This window comes from Lemur catta, chromosome 11, assembly GCF_020740605.2.
Source record: "Lemur catta isolate mLemCat1 chromosome 11, mLemCat1.pri, whole genome shotgun sequence".
Taxonomy (NCBI): domain Eukaryota; kingdom Metazoa; phylum Chordata; class Mammalia; order Primates; family Lemuridae; genus Lemur; species Lemur catta.
Window position 1 is genome coordinate 81,128,097 of NC_059138.1, and position 27,688 is coordinate 81,155,784.

Consider the following 27,688-nt stretch of genomic DNA (forward strand, 5'->3'; position numbering starts at 1 on the left):
CCAAATAAGCACAAAATGTTTTCTCATTCATAAAGCAGGAATATGACATAATCCTTTTGTCTTTTCAGTTACTTCTGCCAGACCTAAGTTTTACGCACTTTGTATGCATTTTTAAAGTCCTTCTTTGAGGACATATGCAAATTAATCACTTCCTATGCTCACTGGCTCAAGGAGCGATAGATATCCCAGTGTTTGGAGAGTGACTAACAAGCTATTTATGCTCCATAGAAATGATTATGGGGAAACAACAGAAAGTTTCCATGCCTTTTATAAAATGAGAAACCAAATTTAAAAACAAGTTCTTATATCCATCTTCCACTTACCTTTCTAGAAATTGCTTCAGGTTTTGGGAAGATGCACCTGAATAATTAAAATTAAGAAAACAATTAAAGTCAGTGAGTTCAATTTCACACTATCGATGTGAGAGTCTGACTGACTGGATTCATGAAAGAAGCATTATCATACAGTCAAATGTCGTCCAGACCATAATGTTGATGGCAATAACTTGCTTCTGGTGAATTTCGACAGTGTTTAATTGTGGAACTCTCCTTAATGCGCTTTCTGTTTACTTGGCATTATATTAACATAACCAAAATTTCCTTGGATTCATGGGTCTCAAGACATTTCCTAAGTATGAATGAGTGAACTTTCTAGTAGATGTGAGAAACATGTATATATCTACCACCAAAGAGACAAACTACCTAAAATATTAAAGAATGAGTTGAAGGATCAGAGAAATAGTGAAAAGGATTCTTTAAGAACTACCTATCTGCCTAAAGAGTCCCATTTAGTTTCTTCTTTGTATTTCTGCTCACTACTGAGGCTCTTTCATGCTGTCTGGTCAGTGCAAGGTTTAGATTGTAGGGTTGATATATTTCTATATTCTACCCCAGTCCCTGTTACTGCCTATAATATATCTCATATGAAAATCAATCATATTTGTTGAATACTTATTTTTGGTACTGTTAAACACTGATTAGCTCATTTACGCCTTAGTACAAGTGTATGGGGTAGGCACTGCTGTATTCTCATTTTCTAGACGAGGAAACTGAGGCTCACTTAATGACTTGCCTGAAGCCAAACAACTACTAATTTGAAGAACTGCAGTTCAAACCAGTCCCTTCCATCAGCAATGCTGAGCTCTGGCTCCCGGTGGGACACTGTCCCTCCAGGCTGGAGTCTAGAGAGAGTGGACCCAAACAGGTTTACTGCCCTTTTGACCCTAGAAGGCTGGTCTACTAGTAATAAGTGATTAGTCCTCAGGTGGGTGGTGCAACTCAGTGGATGAGAGTTGGAGAAACGGCATCCGGTTGCACCATTGCATAGGAGGATTCTCCTATAACTTCCAGCCTTGGAAGCTTGGGGGCAGGTACATTTTATGACAGAACCAATGTGTGTTCTTCCAGTTCCCCATGGGAAAAAGGGCACCCTGGCCCATGTTCCACTGAAGCTGTGTGGCCATGCAGCAAATGACTCTGCCACATGCAAGTTGCAAGCTGTATGGGCAGCTTTGGTGTTCTCTTGGCTTATTCAGAAATGTTAGGCCATTAAATGAAATTGCTTTATTTCCCCTATTATCATGGTAAAATATACATCTCATAAAATTTGTCATTTTAACCGTTTTTGAGTGTACAATTCAGTGGCAGTAAGTACAGTTACATTGTTATGCAACCATCACCACCATTTATCTTCCGAATTTTCCATCATCTCAAACTGAAGCTCTAAATCCAGTGAAGAATAGCTCTCCATTAGCTCATCCTTCCAGTCTCTGCCAACCACCATTCTATTTTCTGTCTCTGAGTTTAACTATTCCAGGTACCTCATGTAGATGTCTCATGCAATTGGTGTCCGGCTTATTTTCCTCAGCGTAATGTCCTCAAGGTTATTCCATGTTGTAGCACATATCAGAATTTCCTTTTTAAGGTTATGTTAAAGGCTAACTAATATTCCATTGTATGCATATGCCACATTTTGTTTATTCAGTCATCCGTCAATGGCCACTGGGTTGTTTCTACCTTTTGGTTATTGTGAACAGTGCAGCTATACACTGTTCAGGGAGTGCAGTATCAGTTTAAGTCCCTGCTTTCAGTTCTTTTGGGTATACAATATACCTAATTGAAAGTGCTGGACCATATGGTAATTCTATGTTTAATCTTTTTTTGAGAAACTGCCATATTATTTTCTTTATTTCCTTTTTGTACTGAGGCAGGGTATGATTAAAAATGTACACAGCCATACAAATCAAGGGCCATCAGCCCACCTCAGCACGCAGCCACCCCTTCACCCACTGCATTCGTTGCTGGGTCCCAGCCATGTCACAGGAGATTAACAGATGAGTTGCACATAGCCTTTATATCTAGTATCTGTGGGGGGAGACACATAGTTGAGTGCTGGGACCAATTCTGAAAGGTTAGTGTAAATCCAACCCCGATGCTAGAAAACAGGAAAGCCCAATGTGATTTGAGTCCTATTAACCCTGTTCAGGGAAGGTGCCTGATTTAATGACACTGACTCTTAAATATAGAGACCCAAAGTCTTCCTGGATATGAGCTTGCTCCCTCTTGCCCTGCAGAGGGGTGGGAAGGAGAGCAGTCCCTCATGCTGACGGGGGTCCTGTGAGGGGTCCCGTGGTGCTCGGTCACCAGCTGCACCCTTCATTCCCTTCCTGTCCCATGATGCTCGACTTCTCATTTTCAGAAAGATAATAAACCAAAAGGTGTTTAATTCTCACTCTTTGATTTTTCTCTTAATGAGAAATGAAAACTAATGAAATCTCAACCCATGAGTGGGGAAAAAAATTAAAGGACCAGGTTAGACCAATAATTTTCCTTATTGTTCCTGGGAATTCGAGTTTCAGAGCACCCACAGGGCACCCACAGAGCTTGAGGAAAATAAAAATGAAAACCTGTCACGGCATGCCACGTGGGCAGCTGTCCCTGTGCCCAACACCATCTTTGCTACAGGGAATAAGGATGACAAACCAATGGCAACTGGCTGTGGCGAATTTAAGAAAAGCAATCACACACAGCCACCCAAGGAGCAAGGAATTGCCTGTTCTTTTACCCAAATGTCTCTTTTTACTACAAGCCAGAATCCTCTTTGTTCTGAAGTTCTTGTACTTTCCACCGTTTCCAAATGGAAATCTCAGTTTTATGAGATTATATAATAGTTTATGTAATTCCCATATCACTCTTTCTTCTTAATTTCCCCTCTCTGTTATGCTGTCCTTTGGCTAGACTCATTAACATCTTGTGTCTGTCTCCTTCCCAACTTCTATTGTCTTTCTCCTGTATACAGACTTCTCCCCAGTGGCTGTGGCTGCTACAGTTAGAGAAAATAGTTGCTGTAGCAATTGGAACTGGAAGATGTGAGCAGGAGAGACAGCTCCTAGCCTGTGGGGTGTGGCAAAACAAGGCAAATATTTGAAGATCAGCACTACCCTTAAGAAGTCTGTATTCTGATCTCTATAATCATAATTTGGAGAAATGAAAAAGGTTTGACCTTGGGATAAGGGCATTTTATTTGTCAAAGCAGTCTAATGGAGAACTTACCTGTCCCCAGTAAAGGAAAGACTAGGGTCTATACAGGCCTATAAAATCTGAATTCTGACTCATTCAGTCTCTTTTTAATAAGGCATAGTATACTCCAAGAAGAGAAGGGTTTCACAAGATCTCAGCATTGCTTATTCCTCCACAAATGAATTTCAGCTTACATTTCTACTGCTGGGCCAATGTTGGCCCCAGCAGCAAGCATCTCCTATAGTGTGCATTCAAATCCACTGGTAAGACAATTTTAATGGTCTTCTAAATGAGCTTGTGACTTTTAGTTTCTGGCCCAGAATAGGCACTCAGTCTCAAATTCTTAATGGAAGGAGATGAGGTATATGTAAACAGAAATTTAATAAGTTTTCGTAAATTAAGTAACTCATTAATTTAGAAACATTTATGGAGTAGAGTAATCCCCCCTTGTTCTTGGGGGATATGTTCCAAGACCCCCAGTGGATGCCTGAAACCTCAGACTGTACCAAGTCCTATATGTACTGTTTTTTCCTATACATACGTACCTATGATAAAGTTGAATTTATTAATATAAATCAGGCACAGTAAGAGATTAACAATAGTAACTGATAATAAAATAGAGCAATTAAGTCAAATAAGGGTTACTTGAGTACAGCACTGGGATCCTGAGACGGTTGATCTGGTAACCAAGATGACTGCTAAGTGACGAACAAGCAGGAGGTGTCTGTAGTGTGAATACCCCGGACAAAGGGAGGACCCACGTCCTGGGAGGAACGGTGTGGAATGGCGTGCAATTAAGACTTAAGAATTGTTTATTTCTGGAATTTTCCACTTAATATTATTGGACTGTAATTGACATGGGTGACTGAAACCCCAGAAAGCAAAACCGAGGACAAAGAGGTAGTACTTACTACGCGCCAGGCATTGATTGTCACAGGTGCTGGGACATAGCAATAAGTAGAAAAGACGCTATTCCTGCTCTTAGGAAGCTTGTAGTTATTAAACAAGCAATGAACATACAGCATGAGGGAGTCAGAGAATCCCTCAGTCCTGAAAGAAAAGCAGGCGTTTTATTTCCTGAAGTCCTGAGATATGAACTTGTTATTTAATTTCCAATAAAACACCTGATGCTCTTTGCACACTGCTCAGAAACAAATCTCTAGTTTAATGCCACAGTTGTTATAATTATCTGTATAGGACAGGGAAGGTCCAGATTTTGTGAGTTCTAAGCTTATGTAATTTGGGGGATTCTCTTCAGGGAAAAGAACATAAAACACAAAACAAGACCTGACATTAGAAGGAAGCCAGAGAGAAAAGAGACCAGGGTCTTAACCAGTTGTGGATAAATAGCTTAAGTTTGCAAATGTCACAAATGCATATGGTAACCAGGCCAGCGAGGGGCCCTCAAGCGTTAGCATCATTAGCTTCACAGCTCTTGGCACTCCTTAGAGCCACGGAGCATTGTGGAGCATCGGCCCTGGGTGAGACGCTAAGAGCATCTGGCCAGGTAGCCTGTTTTACAGATAAGGCTCAGAAAAGGAGAGAGACTTGCTCAAGCTCTTACTTATAGCTTGCAAGCAGCATGTCATCTAGTATAAGCCATTTCAGAGAGCAATTTAATAATTGTACTGTCTATTACTAATAAACATTAGTAATGATTGAAAATAGATTTTTTCAGTTCTTATATGAGAATCTGTGAAAAGGACTGTGAGGTGCATTTTATCTATCGACCACAAATCCACTCAAGCAAACCATGAAATGGCCTTAAGCAATTACGTGGACCAGAGGTCACAAGCTCAGACACCTGCGGGGTCTGGAAGGTGAACTACACGATCATTCCAATCTAGAAAGAGCAGCTGCTCCTCAGCCCTGGCGGATTTGTGCCACTCAGAATGGGGGCCAATGTTGTCAAATCTTTTGATTTCACAACAGAAGTTGGAAATCTGGGACTTTACGTGAAATCTCCCAATTTTTCCCAATGTTGGTAACTAATCCAATAATTTAAAAAAAATGCTTCATGTGCCAAACAAAACAAAGCTATGGGGCATGTTTGCACTTGATTTAGTTGTGCTCTCCCAGGGTGACAAAAAAATCAACAATTTTAAATTACTTTGAATTTTGTTTCCTGAAATTTTTGTTTATAACAGAAGATACTAATTGTTTAAAAATTTAAGATTAAAATAATTAACAGAAATTTACAACTTGTATTTGGTCCCAAATTAAAAAGCAACAGAATTAGGTGATTAACTTTGTGATGTCCTCCCTTCCTTCCTTCCTTTCTGACAAGTTGGGGTGTGCGTGTGCGTGCGTGTGTGTGTGTGTGTGTGTGTGTGTATGTGTGTGTGTATGTGTGTGTGTGTCCGCACAGGCAAGCACCGATGCGGGCTATAAAATTAGAAAAGAGCAGGGAGTCTGGGTAACTAAGGCAAGACCTCCTTTTCTCTCTCTTTCTTCCCTTCAACATCTCACTCCTCACCCTCAGCACTTCCTCTCATGACTCATCTTCCCCAGGAAGAGGTTTCCAGTTTATGTCACTAAATGCTGAGTGTCTCCTTTTCCTCTCCACACGTAATACTTACTGTTTGGTCTGTGCCCTTTGATTCTTGATCATATTCTATTTGGTGTTTTGTTGTGTAAGAGCTTGTGTTTTTTGGCTTATTTTTTGCTTATTTCATGTGTATACGACAATACGTTTCTTGAATGTAGGAATCTTTCCTAAAGGACTAAGCACATGGCAGGTGCTCATTAAATAACTTTATTTGGCAGTGGTTTAGAAAGGAAAGTAGAGAAGAGACGGACATTGATGACTGTTTCTTGCATTGTGAACCATTTTCTTTTTGTTAACTTCTGATGGCATCATGCATTCTTTGTTCTCCTATTAATTCTCTGACCAAAGACCACTCTTTTAATTCTCTTTCATGTTTCCTCTTCTTCCAAGGGTCTCACCTTTGGCTGCCTTTTTTCATTCTGCACATTATTCCTGGGTCAGACCATACAACTCTATGATTTCAATAGTTTGTGTGTTCATAATTTTCAATATTCTATCTGAGCCCAGATCTCTTCCTTGAGCCCAGGCCCATGCTTCGCACTATTTATGGAACATCTCTCTGAAGATATCCCTCAGAGACCTCAAATAGAATATGGCCAAAACTGAACTCTATCTTCCCCACTCCCAACAAGCTCATCCTGCCCTATTCCCTATCTGGGTTAATATGCAATGATCTCTAGGACACTGAGCTACAGATACAGAAGAGAAATACACAATGACTTGTTCAGTCTACTAAATGAGACTTTGTGCATTATTCTTAGCCTCTTATCATCTTTTGCCTCCATCATGATACAGTTGGTCATGAAGTCCTCTTGGTTCTACTTCTTGATAAATCTTTATTGGCAGGAGACATTCTTTTTCATTCTTGCCGCCTTATATTAGGCCTGCCTCTCTCTGGCCAGGACTCTTGCCATGGCTGCTTATTCTCCAGGGAACCAATTTCTTCCAATGTCTACACATCTGCCAGAGGGATCCTACCAACCAGCAAATATTGTGTCAGTTCTTGTTTAACTACCTCCATGGGAATCCCACTGCCAATAAGATAATGTCAAAACTGTTTAAAAGTATCTATGAGACCTCTGGGTTTGTAGGATGCCTTTATTATCATTTTAATGTCCATGGGATCTGTAGTGATTTTCCTTTTTTCATTCCTGATATTGCTAATTTGTGTCTTTTCCTTTTTTTTATTATTAGTGTTGAGGTTTATACATTTTATTGCTTTTTTTCCAAAGAACCAGATTTTAGTTTCACTGATTTTCTCTACTGTTTTTGTGTTTTCAATTTCATCAATTTCAGTTCTTATCTTTATTATTTTCTTCTTTCTGCTTGCTGTGGCTTTATTTTTTTCTTCTTTTTCCAGATTCTTGAGGTAGGAGCTTAGATTGTTGATTTGAGATCTTTATTTCTTTTTTTAATATAAGAATTTTAAAGCTATAATTTCCCTTTAATCACAGCTTTAGCTGCATCCCACAAACTTTAAAATGTTACATTTTCATTTTAATTCAGTTGAAAATATTTCTAAATTCCTTTGATATTTCCTCTTAGACACATGGTTTATAAATAAATATGTCACTTAATTTCCAAATCATTGAAGATTTTCTGTAATTTTCTATAACTGAGATCTAGTTTAATTTCATTATAGTGAGAGAACAGACTTTCAATTCTTTTAAATCTGTTAAGGTTTATATCATGACCCAGGTTATATTTTACCTTTGTGAATGTTCCATCCACAGTTGAAAAGAATGTGATTCTGTTGTTTGGTGATGTGATATATAAATGTCAGCTAGATCCAGGTGGTTAATAGTTCTGTACCTTTACTGATTATCTGTTTTCTAGTTCTATAGACTACCAGTAGAGGAATGTTGAAGTCTCCAACTGTAATTGTGATTGTATCTATTTCTCCTTAAATTCTGTCCATTTTTGCCTCATGTATTTTGAAGCTCTGTTGCTAAATATATACACATTTAGAATTGTTATATCTTCTTGGTGAATTAAATTTTTTATTGTTATGTGATGTCCCCCTCTTACTGGTGATTTTCTTTGATCTGAAGTCTAGTTTGTCTGATATTAATATAGTCACTGCAGTTTATTTTGATCAGTGTTGGCTTGGTATATCTTTTTCAATCCTTTTACCTTTAAGCCATGTGTATTATTATATTCGAAGTGAGCATTTAGCTGAGTCATTATTTTTTAATCCATTCTGATAATCTCTGTCTTTTAATTGATATGTTTAGACCATTATTTCATGTAATTATTAATATGTGTGATTTTAGGTCTACCATTTCATTGTCTGTTTCTTCTCTTTTGTTTCTCTCATTTCTCTTTTCTGCCTTCTTTTATTTGAAAAAATTTTAGTATTCTATTTAAACTTATCTATTGCATTTTTCACTAAGTCTTTACATTTTATAACTGCTGCTTTAAAGTTTTTTGTAAGATAGTTCCAACATCTGTATCCTTTTGGCATTGAAATCTGTTGATTTTCTTTTCCCACATGAGTTGAGAGTTTTCTGGTTCTTCATATGCTGAATAATTTTCAATTTTATCCTTGTCATTTTAGATATTATGTTATCCTGTTTAAATACTATGGATATGTGAAAATTTTTGTCTTAGTAGGCAATCAGCCCTGTTTGGTTTAGGTGGCAAGTTCTAATCAGCCTTCTGTGAGGTTGTGATTTCAACATCAGTTCTATTTTCAGTATTATTTTGATTTTTCTCATGTGTGTGCCACTGAATGGCCAGTCTAGAACCTGGGCAGTGGTCAATCTCTAAGTTCAGTTCTCAGAGTCCTTGATATGCTATTTAGGATCAAATCCATGCATGTGCAGCTCAGGGCTGAGCCCAGGAATTCATAAAGAACTTTAGGGAGTTGCCTTTCAAAGACCCTCCCTCCCTATGATCTCCCTGGTACTTTCTGGTTCCTTGGGTGCTCCCTCTTTGGTCCTATAGCCAGATAGTTGGGGCTTTAGTTACCCCACTCTGCTGTGGTCTTCCTACACATTCACTCATGGGGTACTGGGTAATGGCAGGACAGGGCAAGAAAAAAGGCAATGGGGGATTGCCCCACACTCCTGGGACCACAACTCTTCCAGATAAGAGGCAGTCTTTCCCCAAACCCATCAGAATTTTAGGCACCTGTATGCCTCCAGTGTTGTCACTGCCAGGAGACTCCTTTTCCCTGCCTAGAGTGAGCACTAGAGGGTTTCTTCTGAAGTGATCTCTTCCTGTGCCACTGCCCACTTGTGTGGGTTTTCAGCTACCTTGAGAAGAGGTTGGGAGATTCCAGAAGAAAACAAAACATTAACCTCACTGCTGGTTTGGTGGTAATCCCAGTTTTGGTTTTCTTCTTCAGCTGGCCTGCTATTTACTTTCCAGAGCTCTCCAATATCTGTTCCATACATTCTGTTCAGGTTTTATGGCTGTTTTCAGTGGGAGAGAGAGGGTGGGGTGTGTTTACTCCATTGTACCTGGACCAGAAACCTGAATGCATTAAGAAGATTATGAAAAGTTCACAAAAATATGGTATTATATACTGCCCTAAAAGAAATCTAATAATGTCATTTAACATGAATTAGATTTTTAAATATTGCAGATTTTGCTTGGATTTTTATAATTTAGAAAGCATTTTTAGAAGAATGATTTATACAATCCAGTTAAAGAAAATCCATCATGAGAAATTTAAATTCTTTCTTTTCTCTAAAAATGTTTGCTTGCAATAAACAGAAACATTCAGACTAATATACTAACCTTGAACTCAAAATAGTAGGCACTTAATAATTGTTGTGACAGTTTCTGCTGGTGTTTCTACTACTGACAGTGCTTTCAAATTCACAAGTGTGGTTCTGAATTTCAGTGACAAATTATCTAAATGATTCCTTAAAACATATATTTTTAAAAGAATGCAATAGCCTTCCCACTGTGGCTCTAATATACTTCCAGTCTCAAAATTTGACCCACCTCCACAAATATCCTTTAGCCATGTTGAACTTCCCTCTCCCTCTTCCTCAAAGATATTTTGCCTTCAGAGCCTCCCAGCCGTGAGTCACCATCTCCCTCTGCTTTCTGGAGTCCTGTCGATTTCTGCAGGGCTCTCTGCTCCCACTTCAACTTCTCTGTAAAGTCGTCTTGTCTTCTACTTCTCCAGGCAGAATTAAGTGCTTTTTGCCTCCAGAGGCCTCAACCTAACTTTATTTTAGTACCAGCTTATCAGAACCATAATCCCTTTCTTGTCTCTTTTTCCTGTTTGGTTATGAGCTCCTTGAAGGGAGGGGTTTGTCTTGCTCATCTTTCTATTTCTAGCACCTATTGCAATATTGGAGGGGAAAGAGGGGAGGGGAGCAGAGGAGGAAAATCAAGTGGAAAATAAGAGGAAGGGAAGTCAAAGAGAAGACCAGGAAGACCAGGGTAAAATACACAGCCCGGAATGCTTTGGAGCTGATAGAAATGGCAGGTTCACTTTAGCTATCAGTACAGGTAGCAGGTAGCTTTCCCCTGATGCCCTTTATATCAAGCCCTAAATGAAAGGGATGTATTGAACTTCCTATCCTCGCTGGGAGTTAAGGAGCCCTGGCCATTGGCAATTACATTAAAAAAAAGCATAAGATACTTGCTTCTGAATTTTCCTTCTGAAGGTGTGCTTATTCACGCAGTACAGGATGCAAATCTTGACAAAACAGAAGGCTCAAAAGCACACACTCTTCACATTACAATCATTACCATGTGCCCTGCTCCCACCTGCACAGGTTGCATGGATAAGTCTTAAGAAGTAGTCCCACTTGGATCAGAATGTCTCCATTGTTTAATGAGCCTTTGAATTCCCAAACCTTGGAAGTATTAAAAACAGGAATAATAAATAATAAAGAAATGAATAATAAAAAGGTGATTTGTGTCCCTGCATATGAGATGTGTCATGTTGAAATGTTTCTCTTCTAAAAGTTTTTGTAATAATTAAACACTGTATCTTGAAGCATTTTGTCCTTAGGGGAAATAGCAGGTTTTGATGCCTGTAGGCATTGAGTGTATCTATAAGCATTTGCCTTTTAGATGATGCATGTCAAAAATTGGCACTAAAGTCTGTCTCGGTTGCTGCGGCCACACTGTATCAAGGCTCTCCAAACAGAAATGTCCTCATTGTTTTGTTATAAATAATTTCTGTCATATCCTCTCAAGGTTTTGGGTTGAGACCAACCCAACTCAATTGTTGAGCTCACCAAATATTTCTTGAAGGCCTACTTCTGCTTGGCAAATGTGATCTCTTTGCTTTTTTCCAAATACTCTCCTCTGTGGCTTTTAAAACAATTGTTGTAGAATTTTCATTTTGAAATAATTTTCAATAAGTTGTAAAAATAGAGCAAAGGATTTGTACAAACCCTTCACCCAGATTTCCTAAATGTGAAATCTTTAATAATCACAGTACTTTTAGGTTTTTTTTTTTACTTTTTTTTTTTATTACTGTTGCCTAATCTATAGACTTTATTTAAATTTCACTAATTATTCCACTGATGACCATTTTCTGAGCTAGGATCTAATCCAGAATCACGTACTGTATTTAGCTATCACATCTCTTTAGTTTCCTTTAATCTGGACTGATTGCTGGGTCCTTCATGACCTGGACACTCTTGAGTAGCACTGGCCAATTTTTTGGGTAAAATGTCCCCTGATTTGAGCTTGCATTATGTTTCCTCATGATTAAACTCAGATTATGCAATTTGTGGTAAGAATACAAGAGCAGAAGCTCAGTTTACTAGTTAAAAGTACAAAATCTATTTTTTTCTTGAATAGAGAGCATGGTGGGGGGGGTGTTAATAAAAATAGTAAGTCCTTACATGTGTAATTGAATTTAGCTAAGCCTGTGTTAATACTCATTTATAGTTTGTCTCTTCATCTTTCTTTTACTCTTTCTTGCCTCTATCTCTTTCCCAAAAGACCACTTCTGAAAGAGGACTGGCACCGAATGCTGGGTTAAGGGATCCAATTCTGACATTCAGCTGACTCCAGGGCAGGTGTTGAGTGTCTGAGGCAGCAAGATGGTGACTTCAGAGGCCAGAACCCAACAGGGGACAGTGTGGCATGGCTGGGCACATGGCCTTCGGTAGGAGACAGACACAGGTTAAGTTCTGTCACTGACAAGCTGATAGACCTTGGGCAAGTTACTTAGCCTTTCTGAGCCTCAGTTTCCTCATCTATAAAATGGAGTTGCTTTGTGGATTAAATGAGGATAGAGTATGTAAAGTACTTAGCGTAGTGTCTGGCTCAGAGAAGGTACTTAGTGTTAGCTAAAATCCATAAATGTGATAATAACTATTGCAGCCTCACACAACACTCCAGCTAAATGCACTGATCCTGCTAATGGATGGCCCTGGATAGTTGGGCCCTGACCCATGGTCCCTGGCAATATTCCTGAATAAAACATATGATTAACTGTAGGGCCCAAAAGGACATCAACCTGTTCTTTCAAGCTTGGAGTAAGCCCTGAATAGTGGTGTTTCTGTGCCCAGGGCAAGCTCCTTTGACAGTTCGCTTGTTTATGGAGGAAGTAAAATCCTTTCTGTCAGGCTTCTTTAAGTCTAACAGCAGGATGGACTGCTCCCTACTGTTTACTCTTGTTAGAACAGCTCCCAGAAGCAGTTTTTCTCCTTCTGTTGGACACCGTAGGGGAGGGAAATTTTTTTTCCTTTACCCAGCTTAGGCTCTCCAGCTGGGGCCCTGCACACGAGACTGGCCAAAGACAGATTCACAAGAGAAAATAAATGGAAGTTTATCAACATGTGCATCACACATGTATAGACCGGAGCACCCAGCAATGAGTAACCCAAGGGTTGGCTGGAACCTGGGCCCACATACCATCTTAGGCTAAAGGAAAAGGACTTTGGGCTTCTGAGTGGGAGAGGCAAGTTATGGGAAGGTGACCAGGAAAAGTATGATAATCAGCAGTTGTTAGTAAGGCTTAATATACAGATTTAGGTTTAAGATTGTTCCCCATTGATAACAGTTGTTAAGAGTCCTCCCCTTCCTGGTACAAGAAAGAGACACCCATTACAAATGGAAATTTCCTTAATAAATGTAAATTTCCATTACAAAAGAGAAACTTCTCTTTTATCTGCTGGTTCTCAATGACCTTTAGCTCAAAGTAATCGATATGCCAGAGAGGCCTGGGCAGCTCTCTGGAGCTATTCTGCTGCACCCATGCAAGTCTTTCTGACTTATTGGGCACTGATGTCCTTGTCCTACTTTCTGGTGTGGTTCATTCTCAGAGCAGTGATGTATGGAGAAAACACAGGCCAACAGTCATCAAATGGGAGTGAAGAGCTAGCTGTGTTTACAACCTGTCATGGACACAGTTCCCCACATCACGTGCAAACCCCTTCACCTCTTCTGTGTTTTCCCTTCACTCTGGTTCTGTTCCAGGGCTCCCTCTGCAGTTCCCCTTAGAAATGCTTCCTTCACCCCTTCCCTGGCCAAGCCTGCCCCATCCTGCCTTCCCAACACTTTCTTGAGTGAATGTGAAGTTCAGGTGCTGGTCTGGATTTTGCCCCTTTCCCTTAGTTTCTCTAGGTCTGGCAGATTCTCTCCGTTCTCCAGATGGTTTAACCAAAGCCCAAAGAAGGGAACTAGCAAGATGAAGTTTTTTTCAGAGTGTGGAGTGTGGGCGGTGGGTGTGGGTGGACAACTTAAGAGGTTCCAGACCAAATTTGGTTTGCAGCAAGGGGGTGAGGGGTGGGGATGGGCAGGTGAGGCTGCAAAAACATGCACTTCAGCAAAATGTTAAAATTCTCCATTTTTCATATCTTGATCCTTCAAGGGAGTCCCCTGCTCCCACTCTCCCCATAAGTGGGTGCACAGAGAGGGGAGGCTTTTCACTGCATAGATAGAAGGTTGGTCCCAGAAAAAAACATGCTGTTAAGCACTTTCAGATTTCTGAAAACAAAACAACCCAAAACAGGTGTTTATACAAAGGTTTTGCTAAACTTGCAAAAACAAAATGAGGGAGGCTGCCAGTGAAAAAGACATTATATTCCAAGTGAGTAAAGCTTTGTTTGAAAACTGGGAAGAGGGCCTGTGTGCAGCCGGTAAACCCGTCAGTGTGTCCTCGTCCGGTGGCCTGGGCAGCAGTGACACGGAGTCGGAACTGGGGTTGGCTGGTTTTTAAAAATCAGATGAGTATTATTTACTTTGAAAGTAGATGTCTTACAGATTTTTATGTACTTCACAATATATTTTATACCACTTTAACGTTTGTTTTTCTTCTACTTTTTATTTTTTGCCTTTTATCTATTTTTATATTTTATTGTATAAGAGTATTGTCACCCATAGGCACCATATTGTACAGCAGATCTCTAGAATTTATTCACCTTGCATAATTGAAATTTTACAGCTTTTGAACAACTCCCCATTTTGCCTCCCCCCAGTCCCTGGCAACCACCATTCTACTCTCTGCCTCTGTGAGTTTGACCAGATGACTCATGAGTAGGATCATGCAGTGTTTCTCCTTCGGACCGGTTTATTTCATTTAGCATAACGCCTGCAAGATTAATCCGTGCTGTTGCACATGGCAGGATTTCCTTCTTTTTTAAGGCTTAATAGTGTTCCATTGTGTACGTGTATACTACATTTTCTTTCTCCATTCGTCTGCTGATGAACATTTAGGTTGTTTCTACCTTTGGGCTATTGTGAATAATGCGGCAATGAACAGAGGAGTGCAAATAAATATCTCTTCCAGATTCTGTTCCGAATTCTTTTGGGTAAATACCCGGAAATGAGGTATAGTAGTTCAATTTTTAATTTTTGAGGAACCTTCATACTGTTTTCCATAGGAGCTATAACACTTTACATTCCCACCAACAATGCACAAGGGTTCCAATTTCTCCATATCCTCACCAACACTTCTTGTCTTTGGTTTTTTTTTTTTTTTTTTTTAATATATAATGGCCATCCTAATAGGTGTGAGGTGACAGCTCAGAGTGGTTCTTATTGTTTATTTTAAATAAAGCATAATCTTGCCAATTTTGGTTTGTTCCCACCATGGAGGTATTCACGTTGGCAAGGGGTTACTGTTTATGCTTTAGTTCTTTTCAAAGGTGAAATGTGAATCCTGAGAGTTATTTAGGTTAAGAAAATGTGTGTTGGATGGACAAGTCCCTACTGTGTGCAGCAGATGCTGAACTCAGTGCTGAGAATACCAATTTCGGCCTCATGTGGCTCCTGTTCCCTGTCACACTGGAAGTCAGACTTAGAGCAAATAACGTGACCACAAGCTGAGGCAAGTGCAAAAACAGAGGCTTGAATAAAGGGCTCACGGGATGGAGAGGATGGAGTGGTTGGCCCATAATGAGGGGCATGAGATCAGGCAAAGACAGAGTTGAATAAAATCTAATATTTATTGAGTCCTCACTGAGCACGAGGCCCCAAGGATTAACGCCCAGGTCTCAAAGAGTGGAGCAGGTTGCACAGGTGTAGGAGGTGGTTTAAGGGTCCATGTTTGCCCTGCCAGCTTCCCCAGCTGGATACTGACTAGTGCCACCACTCTGATGGTATAGTCCTTGAGGGGTGAGCATCTTTGTTGGATCTGCTTTGCCTCCACCCTGGGCTTCCCCCAGCCTCAAGCACGTTCTGGAGCTTTCAGCCCAAGCAGCAAAGGCCTCTCTCCAGTCCCTTCCATCCCTTAACCCCACCACCCTTATGGGGCCCTCGTCTGCCTGGCCCTCAGTGCTTACTCCTCTCCTCCTTAATCCCTGCCCTTGGCCCTCTAATTCCTCCCCAGTGGAGTCCTGGGCTGGCTTCCCAGGGCTTGCTCTGCTGTCCTGCTCATTCCCCTGCAGCCCTTGTCCTCGCTGCCTTCTGGCATCCCAGTTTCCGTCATGCCTCGCTCAGCGTGTGCCTCCCAGAGGGAGCCCCTTCATTCTGCCGGATACTCCAGGCCTGTCCAGCTGCCTCGACCCCTCCCCGCTACCATCCTGCCTGCTGCTGTCCCCAGGCCCCTGGGCACCCAGCGGTCAATGCCCTTCTGCTGCCCTCTGACTCTGGGAGCCGCAGGCCTTCTTATCACTGACACGTGGTCTTCAGTTTATTTTAATTTTTTCAAATCTACTTGTTTCTTTTTGAAAACTTTTGACATTGATTACTGGGTATGAATATATGCTTAGATAGAAGAAAAAAGACCTCTGGTGTTCAATAGATCAGTAGGGTGACTACAGTTAACATTAATCTACTGTACATTTCAAAATAGCTGGAAGAGAATAATTCGAGTGTTCCCAGAGTAAAGAAAATATAAATGTGTAAAGTGATAGTTATCCCAATTGCCCTGATTTGATTATATGAATGTATCAAATTCTCACGTGTATTCCAAAAATATGTACATCTATTATGTAGCAATAAAAAAAGTAAACTTATTGCCAATCAAACCCCCCCACTTTTGACATTGAAAAAGTGACTGATTTTTTAAAATACTGAGTAAATAATGATACAGGTGGTAGGTGGAATTATCGACAATTGTTTTGGTGGTATCCTAATTATGGGCATTTAGGAAGCCCCGTATTTTCTCACTGAACCTTACAGCAGCCCCATGAAGTTCAGGTAAGTACTGTTATCATACCTGTTGTGCAAGGTGGCCCCATCTGGGTCACTGATGCACCAGGTTTTGTGGCAAATTCTACAATATCACGTGGCATAGCTTAAGGAATTGGCTTTAATGGAGAGAGGCTGGGTTTGCAGAAGACGAGGAGGCAGCTGTCCCCCTCACCCCCTCATCCCACCAAGTTTGGGTACAGCCTCACCCCCAGGAAGATGGGGCGATGATGGCCTACTCACACTGGCTTGTTGTCCAGGCAACCCAGAATGAGATGGGGTCACCTTTGGCACTGTGCTCACTGAGCCACGATCCCCATTTTGCAGATGCAGAAACAGAGGAAAGAGATCAAACGATTGGCCCAAGTTGCACACCAATCCCAGAGCCTGTGCACTGTCTAGGGAATGGACATGCTTGAAGTTCTGACTCGGGGGGATGGGGGGTGGGGGGCGGGGATGGGTGTATACCTACATGATGAGTGCCATGTGCACTGTCTGGGGAATGGATGAGCTTGAAGCTCAGACTCGGGGGGATGGGGGGGCATGGGCAATATATATAGCCTGCACTTTTGTACCCCCATAATAAGCTGAAATAAAAAAAAACCGGTTGATTTTATACTTGAAGGAAAGGAGAAGATTTTATGAGGCAACAAGGAGGGGACCTTGTTTTCTGGACATCACTTTCTGTCTCTGAGAGGTGAAGTGACATCTTGCAAGAAGCCAGCCAACTGCACAGTGGTTTGGCCCTTCCCCCTTCAGTGCAACTGCTGCCTCCAGCCCTGGGCCATTTTGGCATCTTGGGAGCTCCCAAAGCCACTGCAAGCCATCTCCTTTGCTGATCATAAAGAAGACTTGGCAGGAGCCTCGCTGTTCTTAACTCCCACACCAGAGAATTATTCCCTGAATTAAAGATGACTTCTACATTCTGCATTTTAAAATGCTTTATAATCACTGACAGTGGTTCGTGATAGAGATAGGTATAGGAATGTTCGTGATCTCTTGCATAAGGATCAAGATGAAAATAGGAGCTGTTTCTTTAATTCTTACTATACAATTTTTAAGAAACACTTTAATATTCCATTCAACTGTTTTTTCCTTTTATTCCTCTTTCTTTCTTGCTGGTTCTGAAAAATAAGTGTTGCCCCATAAGTATGCAGAATGTGGAAAGCTGACTTCTCCTATATCTGATAAAAACCTTGGGGAGTAATTGAAATAACTTGGCGTGGGCAGTCAGGTTCCATGCTGCGTATTATCAGAAGAAAATCCAAAGCAAGGAAATGCGACAGAAAATAGGAAGAGGGGCTGGAGAACAAAACCAGAGCATTAAATAATGAGTAACTGAGAACCTAAAAAAAATCCTTTTAGAATTACATTCTTAGAAAAATAGTCAAGAAGCATCTTCAAAGAAGGAATACCAGACAAAGTGTGCATGTTATGCATTTCTAAGGATTGCAAATTCAAAGGAAACAAAGGAAAGAGTCCCTCCTCCCCCGGCATCTGTTCATTAGACAAAAGAAGTCTGACAGGAGTCACAGGTTTCAATTAAATTTTGACACACGCGTTTTTTCATGATTAGGCTTTCCTGTCATCTCCCTTCGCTCTTTGCTCTCTGCAATCTGAATTTTAAAGGAATGTTGTCAAGACAGCAGATCACAAAAAGATAACCGTCTACCATCAAATATCCTAGGTACTTTTTGTAGTATCTTACTCTGGTCTTTATGATTTTATGAGAGATCGCTGCATTCGTTGCAGGTAGAAAAGTGATGTTGACTCTCGGCACGTCCAGATTTTGTGAAAGAGAAGCCAGGCTCGGAGTACATGGAACAGAGAACAGCTTGCAGCCTGCTCTTCCGGCAGAGCCCTGTTGCTCATGACCTGCCCTAACCTGATACTTTTGGCTATGTAACCTTGCACAAGCCCTTTACTGTTCCTAGACTCAGTTTTTAAGGTTTTTTTTTTTTTTAAAGTTATTTCTATATAAAATAAAATCTTTGGGAAACAGAAAAGTAGAAAAAATAAAAGCCATCACCCATAACTTATTGCAGTGATTTTGGTCTGTTTTCTACCAATCTTTCTTCTTAGGTATAACTGTTTTTTTCTTTTCTTTTAAAAAATATAGTAGAAATTCAACTACATGATCCAATTTTATCTCCTAATTTTTCTTTTGGCAGTGTTTTGTCTTCCCACGTAAAGATAAATTTGATTTTTAGCCATCGTTTTGCAGAGCTGCGTAATATGCCACACAGATGAGCTTTTGTTTTCTGAAGTCTACATTGACAGAGGGTGTTGGACAGCATTGGGGGCTCATGTGTGAGTATCTCGCTAAAGGAAAGAGAAAGTGCAGCCAGAGTCCTGATGTTCACTTTGTATCTGGAATGAGTCACAGCTAGGTTTGACTGTCCATGTGCGTTAACTACTGCTTGTGTTCATACGCAGAGGTGAGGCCGATCTCTTCCTGGAGATCCTCTCAGGTCACAGACCAATGACTGTGTTCTCTTTGCTGCTGTCTGTGTGGAGTGAGACAACCTGGGTAAAACTTCTAGCTCTGCAGCCTACTGTCTTTGTGACTGGGACAAGGTTCTGGGCTTCACTATGCCTCGTTTCCTCAGCTGGAACAGTGTGCCTGTCATTATAACTCCTCAGTTCTGAGAAGTATATTTGGACACACTTGATATTGGGTTGAGTGCTGCAATCAATGGGCACATTGTAATTTTTCCTTCCTTTTTCCTCCCTCAACACTCCCCAGAGCTATTTAAATCGATGATATCTTTGTTCTGAACAAATTTAATAATACTCGCCTTACAGTGTCTGTTGTTGAAAGGATTAACGGAAATACACATAAAGTGTTCTTAGCACTTGGAGAGAGCCCAATAAATGGCAGCTGTTATTTTACTAGTAAAAAACCTGTATTGTTCTTAGAAAAGTAGAACACTTATCTGTCTAGAATATTTATTATAAAAAAATACATTATTTGTAGGTCACATATTTGGTTAAGACTTGTGCTGCTTGGAAAATTCTTCCACATCTTTTGTTAATTAGAGATGGCACAGGGACGGATGGCAGATAGGTTTAACTTCACGTGCCAGGTCTAATTTGTTGATGATGATTGTCAGACGTGCTGCATTTTGAGGACTGCTGAGGCAGGATCTGAGTATAGCAGGCAAGTGTGCCAGGGCTGATTAGTAATATCTTCCCCAGGCTTAGGAGGAAGGAGTGGCCACACACACACTGTTTGCCATCTCTGCATTATGGTGTCACAAAACATTACGTGGCAATTCATTTGGTATTAGCCAGGCCATGGTTTATCAATTAGGTGTCTCATTAAAATTTTCCATCAGTAGACCACTTCCGGGTCCAAGGTGGAAGGTGGAAACCCACACAGGTGAAACTTAAAACTCCAACCCCAGCAGAAACGTGGGAGACTTCTCACCATCAGAGAGGGCAGAGCTTTGGCAATGACCTTGATTCTGCTCAGCCCTTGTTCTGCTAATGCTCACTTAGGTCTTGCCTCCTGAGCCGTAAACACACTGCACCTTGGACTTTCTAGAACTTGCTGTGGGATGACTGATCTGCCTTTTGGTCTACCCTGTGACTGCATCTTGTTTTTGTTCCCTTTTGCTGTGGGTAAATGCCTCTAAGCGCAGGGCCCTTCTCTCAGTAAGGGCAATGGTGTTGGAAGAGAGATTGTTCCTTTTATTCTGTGGTCTTGTTCTCTAAATCTCAGCTTTCAAGGTATTTACAAAACAAAATCATTCATTGCAGGCACATTGCAGAAGGCTGAAATAGAAAGCTACATACCATTTTTTGCAATATTCTGGTAGTCCCTGTGATTGCAGCGGTTTCTTTCCCGTAAACGAAGGTAAATAGAATTTTCTTTAATTCTGAAACAAACATACAGGTTTATATTTAAGGTCAGGACACTCACATGATGAAGTTCAAAGAAACATGTTTTTATCATGATTTTTTTAAAAATGCAATTAAAATGAACTCAGAAAGTCAAATCTCTGCTGACAAATTTCCCCTAAACTGTGAATGTATTATTGGGAGTTGTCACAAGAAACAGCCCTATGAAATGAATTGCGTCGATGTGGTAAGAGTGTCGTTGAAGATCTCAAACTTGTATGAAGCCCTCCAGAGTCATCCCTTTCTAATCTTTTTACCAAGAACTGCTGTATATTTCTTGAGCAATTGCTCGTCTTTATCAACTCTGTTATTTTGAACCTGACCATGAAGCTGTGGCCGACACTCTTGTTGTCCTTCAGATCTATTCTCCCCTTCGTTTGTTATAACAGATTTTGCAGCAGGACCCGTGTCTGCCAGGAATGATGACTGCATTTCCCAGCTTTCCCAGCAGTTAGGAGTGGCATGTCAGTCACTGAGTTCTGGGCAATGGGATGGAATTAGAAGCACCCAGTGGCAGCTGGGCACCATGGCGCACGCCTGTAATCCCAGCTACACTGGTGACTGAGCTGGGAGGATCGCTTGAGTCTAGGAGTTTGAATTCAGCCTGGGCAACATAGCAAGACCTTGTAAAGAAGTATTTAGTGGCTTTCTGGTACTGTTTCTTAGGGGTGAGCTGAAAGGAGCTTGGATCCTCGGGCACTAGGTAAAGTTGAGCTCCCAAACCAGTCCTAGACTGCACATCTGTGAACTTCTCTGTGTGAGAGAAATAGACTCATGTGTTGTCTTATTTAAACTTCCCGTATGTTGAGTCTCACTGTTAATAGCAGCTGAATCAAATACTGATAGACACAGAACTTACAGACAGATTTGACACCAGTGTCAGGCTATGATTGTACAAATTTTAAGTCATTTTCTCAGCTTCCCTTTGTCCCATCTTTGATTTCCATTTTCTTCTTCTAAGCTTTTAGTTTAATTTAAATGTAATTTTTTTTTTTTATTATATATATATTTTTTTAATTTCAGCTCATCATGGGGGTACATAAGTTTAGGTTATATACATTTTCCATGTCCCACCCATCCCCCCGAGTCAGAGTCCCAAGCGCGTCCGTTCTCATTCTCCCGACAGTGCACCTGGCACTCATCATGTAGTCATACCTCCATCCCCTCCCCCCCCACCTCCCCGGGTCTGCACCTTCAAGCATGACCATTCCCCAGAGGGTGTGCAACGCACTCATCATGTAGGCATACACCCATCCCCTCCCGCCACCCCCCCATCCCAGTCTGATATCCAATTGGTATCCTTCCCTGATGTACATTTAGGTGATGATCAGGGAAACCAGTTTTCTGGTGAGTACATGTGATGCTTGTTTTTCCATTCTTTGGATACTTCACTTAGTATAATGGGTTCCAGCTCTCTCCAGGAGAACCAAAGAGATGTCGTATCATTGTTATTTCTTATAGCTGAGTAGTACTCCATGGTATACATATACCACAGTTTACTAATCCATTCGTGGATTGATGGGCACTTGGGTTGTTTCCACATCCTTGCGATTGTAAATTGTGCTGCTATAAACATTCGGGTACAGGTGTTTTTGTTAAAGAATGACTTTTGTTCTTCTGGGTATATGCCCAATAATGGGATTGCTGGATCAAATGGTAGGTCTACTTGAATCTGTTTAAGGTATCTCCATATTGCTTTCCATAGGGGTTGCACTAGTTTGCATTCCCACCAGCAGTGTATGAGTGTTCCTGTCTCTCCGCATCCACGCCAACATGTGTTGTTTTGGGATTTTTTGATAAAGGCCATTCTCACCGGAGTTAAGTGGTATCTCATTGTGGTTTTGATTTGCATTTCCCTGATGATTAGGGATGTTGAGCATTTTTTGATATGTTTTTTGGCCATTCTTATGTCTTCTTTTGAAAAATTTCTATTCATGTCCTTTGCCCATTTTTTGATATTATATTCTCTAAACTACCATAGGCTTCCTAAAATCCTTTTTGAAACAAGACCAGATATAAACTAATGAATAACAATTTAACTCAAAAATATTTGATTACTCTTCAAATGTCTTTTATCTTCCTTTTGTTATAATAATTTCCTATCTCACAACCTTACATACAATAACTATTGTTATGTATGTGCTATGTAAATCTTACTTCTTGTATTACAGTGGTTGGCAGTTGTATCATTGCTTCAGAAAGGTACGCATGTATCCTGTTTGGGCATTCATGATGCCTGAAAATAGTATTCTTTTTTGAAGTCTGAGAAAACTAATGATCATGTTTTTTAATAGATGACCAAGATGTTTTATGTATGGAGTTTTTGCTTTGTGGTAGAATTTTCAGGTGAATTAAGTATTTTTTTTTTTTTTTTAAATCAAAGCTACCCATGCACATAGTTTAAAAATTAAATTCATTTATTCCAGTGGTCCTCAACTTTTTTGGCACCAGGGATCGGTTTCATGGAAGACAAGTTTTCCACGGACAGGGTTTGGGGAGGTGGAGCTCAGGCAGTGATGCAGGTGATGGGGAGGGGAGCAGTGACTGTAAATATGGATGAAGCTTTGCTTCCTCACCCGCCACTCACCTCCTGCTGTGCACCACATGTGGGGTGGGGGGCCCTTTCCCCCAGAAGACAATTTTTCCATGGATGGGGGGGTGGGGGCGGAGTTCTGCAGCCTGGTCCCTAACAGGTCACAGACCCATACTGGTCTGCAGCCCAGGGGTTGGGGATAGCAGATTTACTCAATAGATGTTTATTGAGCACCTACTATGTTCCAGGTACTGTTCTAGGCACTTGCATTATATGGGCAAACAAAAGACATGATCTCTGCCTCTGTGTTGTTGATATTCCAGCAGGAAAAGACAGATAAAAACACTAAACATCATAAGTAAGCAAATTATAGAGTATGCTAGAAAGTGATAAATTCTATGAAAAACAAAGGCGGGGAGGGAGGAAAGGAGACAAGGATTAGAGTGGCCAGAGGAAGTCTAATTGCAAAGGTGATATTCTACAAGATCTGAGGTGGTAAGTCTTATAGAGCCAAATAGTTTAACTATTTGTGTATGTAAGACTTGTAATAATAAGCAGCAATCCCACACTTCTCTCCCCTCCCCATTTCTCCTTCCCAGAGGCAACTAATTTCAACATCGATTGGCGGAGTCTTTTGGTCTTTTTCTCCTTATCTCTAAATAACATACTTTTAAGGCTACTTCTTCATTTTTAGTCTTTGACATTATCTTGATTTTTAGTCTTTCACTTGTTACTCTGGAAGAGGAGGATTTAGCTATTCACAACTGATCAATGATTGTTTTTTTTTTCTTATAACTTTTTTATTTCCCTGGAGATAATAGCTGTCTTTTCTTCTTTGCTTAATTTTTTAAGTATTTATCATCAACTGACCCTTAAATATTCTACAGTTGCTTAATCTCCTTTCAATATGCTCCAATTTACTAGATAATTTGTTAATTACATTTTCTTGTAAAAATCACTTCTGGAGCCTGTTGACCTGCTTCGATCTGGACTTTTTGTCCTCACCCTGGTGCACAGTCGGTATCCTGGGAGCTCCTTTCTCTATTATCCTGGAAATTCCCTTCCCTTCTTCCTGGGTTGTTAGAGCTCTTATTTCCTGGAGGACTATATTTCTTATTTTTGATAAAGAATACTTTTAAATAACTTTGAAGGGTGTGCGGGAAGCATCATTATTTTTCTTAGCACTTGTATATCTGAAAATGTTTTTATTCTTTGATTTGATTGCTGGTGATGTGTAAGGTGGGCCCAGAAACACAGCTTGCACCATAAGTTTAAATATAAATAGAGTTAACTGAACTTATTGGGGAAAAACTTGAAGTGGAGAAGTAGCAGAGTTCACATGGTCGCTGAGTTCTCATTATCCTATAGAAAGATGTCTTAGATATGATACAGCTAAACAAGACACCTCTGGGACAGGAACTTTGCTCCTTAGCACTTTACATATTATTGGGAAAAAAGGGTTGCAGTGTTTCTAAGTCACTATGTCATAATAATAATAATAATACATTTATTTTTTTCTTTCACTCAGCCTAATTATTTTTATTTATTTATTTTTTGTTGATACATATTTGTACATACTTATGGGGTACATGTGATATTTTGTTACATGCATAGAATGTGTAATGATCAAGTCAGGGTATTTAGGGTGTCTACCACCTCAAGTATTTATCATGCTTATGTGTTGGAACATTTTGTCCTCTCCAGCTATTTTGAAATATACAATACACTGTTGTTAACTATAGTCACCCTATTTTGCTAATGAACATTAGAACTTATTCCTTCTATCTAACTGTATGTTTGTACACATTAATTCACCTCTCTTCATTTTCCCAACCCCACATCATCCTTCCCAGACTCTGGAATCTATCATTCTACTCTCTACCTCCATAAGATCAACTTTTTTGGTTTTCACATATAAGTGAGAACATATGATACTTGGCTTTCTGTGTCTAGATTATTTCACTTAACATGATGACCTCTAGTTCCATTCATATTGCTGCAAATGACAGAATTTCATTTTTTCTGTGGCTGAGTAGTATACCATTGTGTGTACACACACACCACTTGTTCACTGAGGGACACTTAGGTTGATGCCATACCTTTGCTATTGTGAATAGGGCTGCAATAAACATGAGGGTACAGATATCTTTTTGATATACTGATTTCTTTTCCTTTGGCTAGACGCTCAGTAGTGGGGTTGCTGGATTGATGGTAGTTCTATTTTCAGGTTTGTGAGAAATCTTCAAACTGTTTTCCACAGTAGTTGGGATTTACATTCTCAATAGTGTATAAGAGGTATTAATACCTTTTCACCACATGCTTGCCAGCATCTGTTATTTTTTGGTCTTTTTAATAATAGTCATTCTAACTGGGCTAAAATGATGTCTCCTTGTGGTTTTGATTTGCATTTCTCTGATGACTAGTGATGTTGAGCATTTTTTCATATACCTGTTAGCCATTTGTATGTCTTCTTTTGAGAAAAGTCTATTCATGTCTTTGTCTACTTTTTAATGGAATTATTTGTTTTTTTGTTGTTGAGTTGAGTTCCTTGTATATTCTGGATATTGGTCCCTTGTTGAATGAATAATTTGCAAATATTTTCTCCCATTCTGTAGGTTGTCTTTTCACTCTGTTGATTGTTTCCTTTGCTCTGCAGAAGGATTTTAGTTTAATAAAGTCCCGTTTGTCTATTTTTATTTATTTTTTGCCTATGATTTTGAGGTCTTAGCCATAAATCTTTGCCTAGACCAATGTCCTGAAATGTTTCCCTTATGTTTTCTTCTAATAGTTTTATAGTTTTTGGTCTTATGTTTTAAATCTGTAATCAATCTTGAGTTGATTTTTGTATATGGTGAGAGACAGGGGTTAAGTTTCATTTTTCTTCATATGGATATCCAATTTCCCTAGTACCATTTGTTGAAGAAGGTGTCCTTTTCCCAATGTATGTTCTTCCTTAGTCAAAAACCAGTTTATTATAAATATATAAATTTATTTCTAGGTTCTCTATTATGTTCCATTGGTCTATGTGTCTGTTTTTATACCAATAACATGCTGACATGCTATTTTGGTTACTAAAGTCTTGTAATATATTTTGAAGTCAGGTAGTGTGAGCTCTCCAGCTTTGTTTTTTTTGCTCAGTATTGCTTGGGCTATTTGGGCTCTTCTTTGGCTCCATATGAATTTTAGGATTTTTTTTTTCTATTTCTGTGAAAAACTGCACTGGTAGTTTGATAAGGAGAGTAACGAACCTACAAATTGCTTTGGATAGTATGGTCATTTTAACAATATTAATTCCTTTGATTCATGAGCATGGAATGTATTTCCATTTGTTATTTTCTCTTTAATGTCTTTCATTAGAGTTTTGTAATTTTCCTTGTAGAGGTCATTGACCTCCTTGGGTAAATTTATTCTTAGATATTTTATTTTACTTTTTACAGCTATCTTAATGGTATTGCCTTCTTGATTTCCTTCTCAGCTAGTTCACTGTACAGAAACACTACTGATCTTTGTATGTTGATTTCATATCCTGCAACTTTACAGATTTATCAGATCTAAGAACTTTTTGGTGGAGTCTTTAGGTTTTTCTATATATAAGATCATGTCTTCTGCAAAGAGGAACAATTTGACTTCTTCTTTCCAATTTGAATGCCTTTTATTTCTCCTTCTTGTCTGATTATTCTGGCCAGGACTTTCAGTACTATTTTGAATAGGAGTGGTGTAAGTGGGCATCCTTGCCTTGTTCCAGTCCTTAGGGGAAAGGTATTCATCTTTTCCCCATTCAGTATGATGTTAGCTGTGGGTTCTTGATATATGGCGTTTATTATGTTGAGGTATGTTCCTTCTATGCGTACTTTGTTGAGAGCTTTTATCATGAAGGGATATTGAATTTTATCAAATTATTTTTTCTGCATCTACTGAGATGATCCTATAGTTTTTGTTCTTCATTCTATTGATGTGATGTATCACCTTTATTGATTTACATATGTTGAAACATCCTTGAATCCCTGGGATAAATCCCATCTGATCGTGGTGTTTTATTTTTTTTTGATGTACTGTTGTATTTGGTTTGCTAGTATTTGTTGGGGATTTTTGTGTCTGTGTTCATCAGGGGTATTGTCTTATAGTTTTCCTTTTTTGTTACATCCTTAACTGGTTTTAATATGCGGTAATGCTGGCCTCAATTTTTGGAAGAGTTTGAGGATAACTGGTGTTAGTTCTTCTTTGTAAGTCTGGTAGAATTCAGCAATGAACCCAGTAGGTCCTGGACTTTTCTTTGTTGGGAGATTTTTATTACTGATTCAATCTCATTACTTGTCATCGGTTTGTTCAGGCTTTCTATTTCTTTCTGATTCAATCTTGCTAGGTTATATGTTTTCAGGAATTTCTCCATTTCCTCTAGGTTTTCTATTAATAGTTTGTTAGTGCATAGTTGCTCATAATAGTCTCTGATGATTTTTGTGGTATCAGTTGTAATGTCTCCTTTTTTGTTTCTGACTTTATTTATTTTTGGTCTTTTTTCTTGCTTAGTTTAGTTAGAGGTTTATTGATTGTGTTTATCTTTAAACAAAACCCCAACTTTTAGTTTTATTGATCCTTTGTATTGTTTTCTTAGTCTCTATTTTTGTT

At 39.7% G+C, this 27,688-nt stretch overlaps 1 protein-coding gene across 1 annotated transcript in view; it reads right to left on the bottom strand.

Moving 5' to 3' along the window:
- The window catches only part of AOAH (acyloxyacyl hydrolase), a 201,322-nt gene that overhangs the window by 31,365 nt on the left and 142,269 nt on the right, over nt 1-27,688 (bottom strand). The window contains exons 13-14 of the mRNA XM_045564068.1: nt 20,425-20,507; nt 324-360 (exon numbers count right to left, since the gene is read on the bottom strand). Coding sequence (XP_045420024.1) covers nt 324-360; nt 20,425-20,507 — 120 coding nt within the window. The remainder of the gene's footprint in view (nt 1-323; nt 361-20,424; nt 20,508-27,688) is intronic.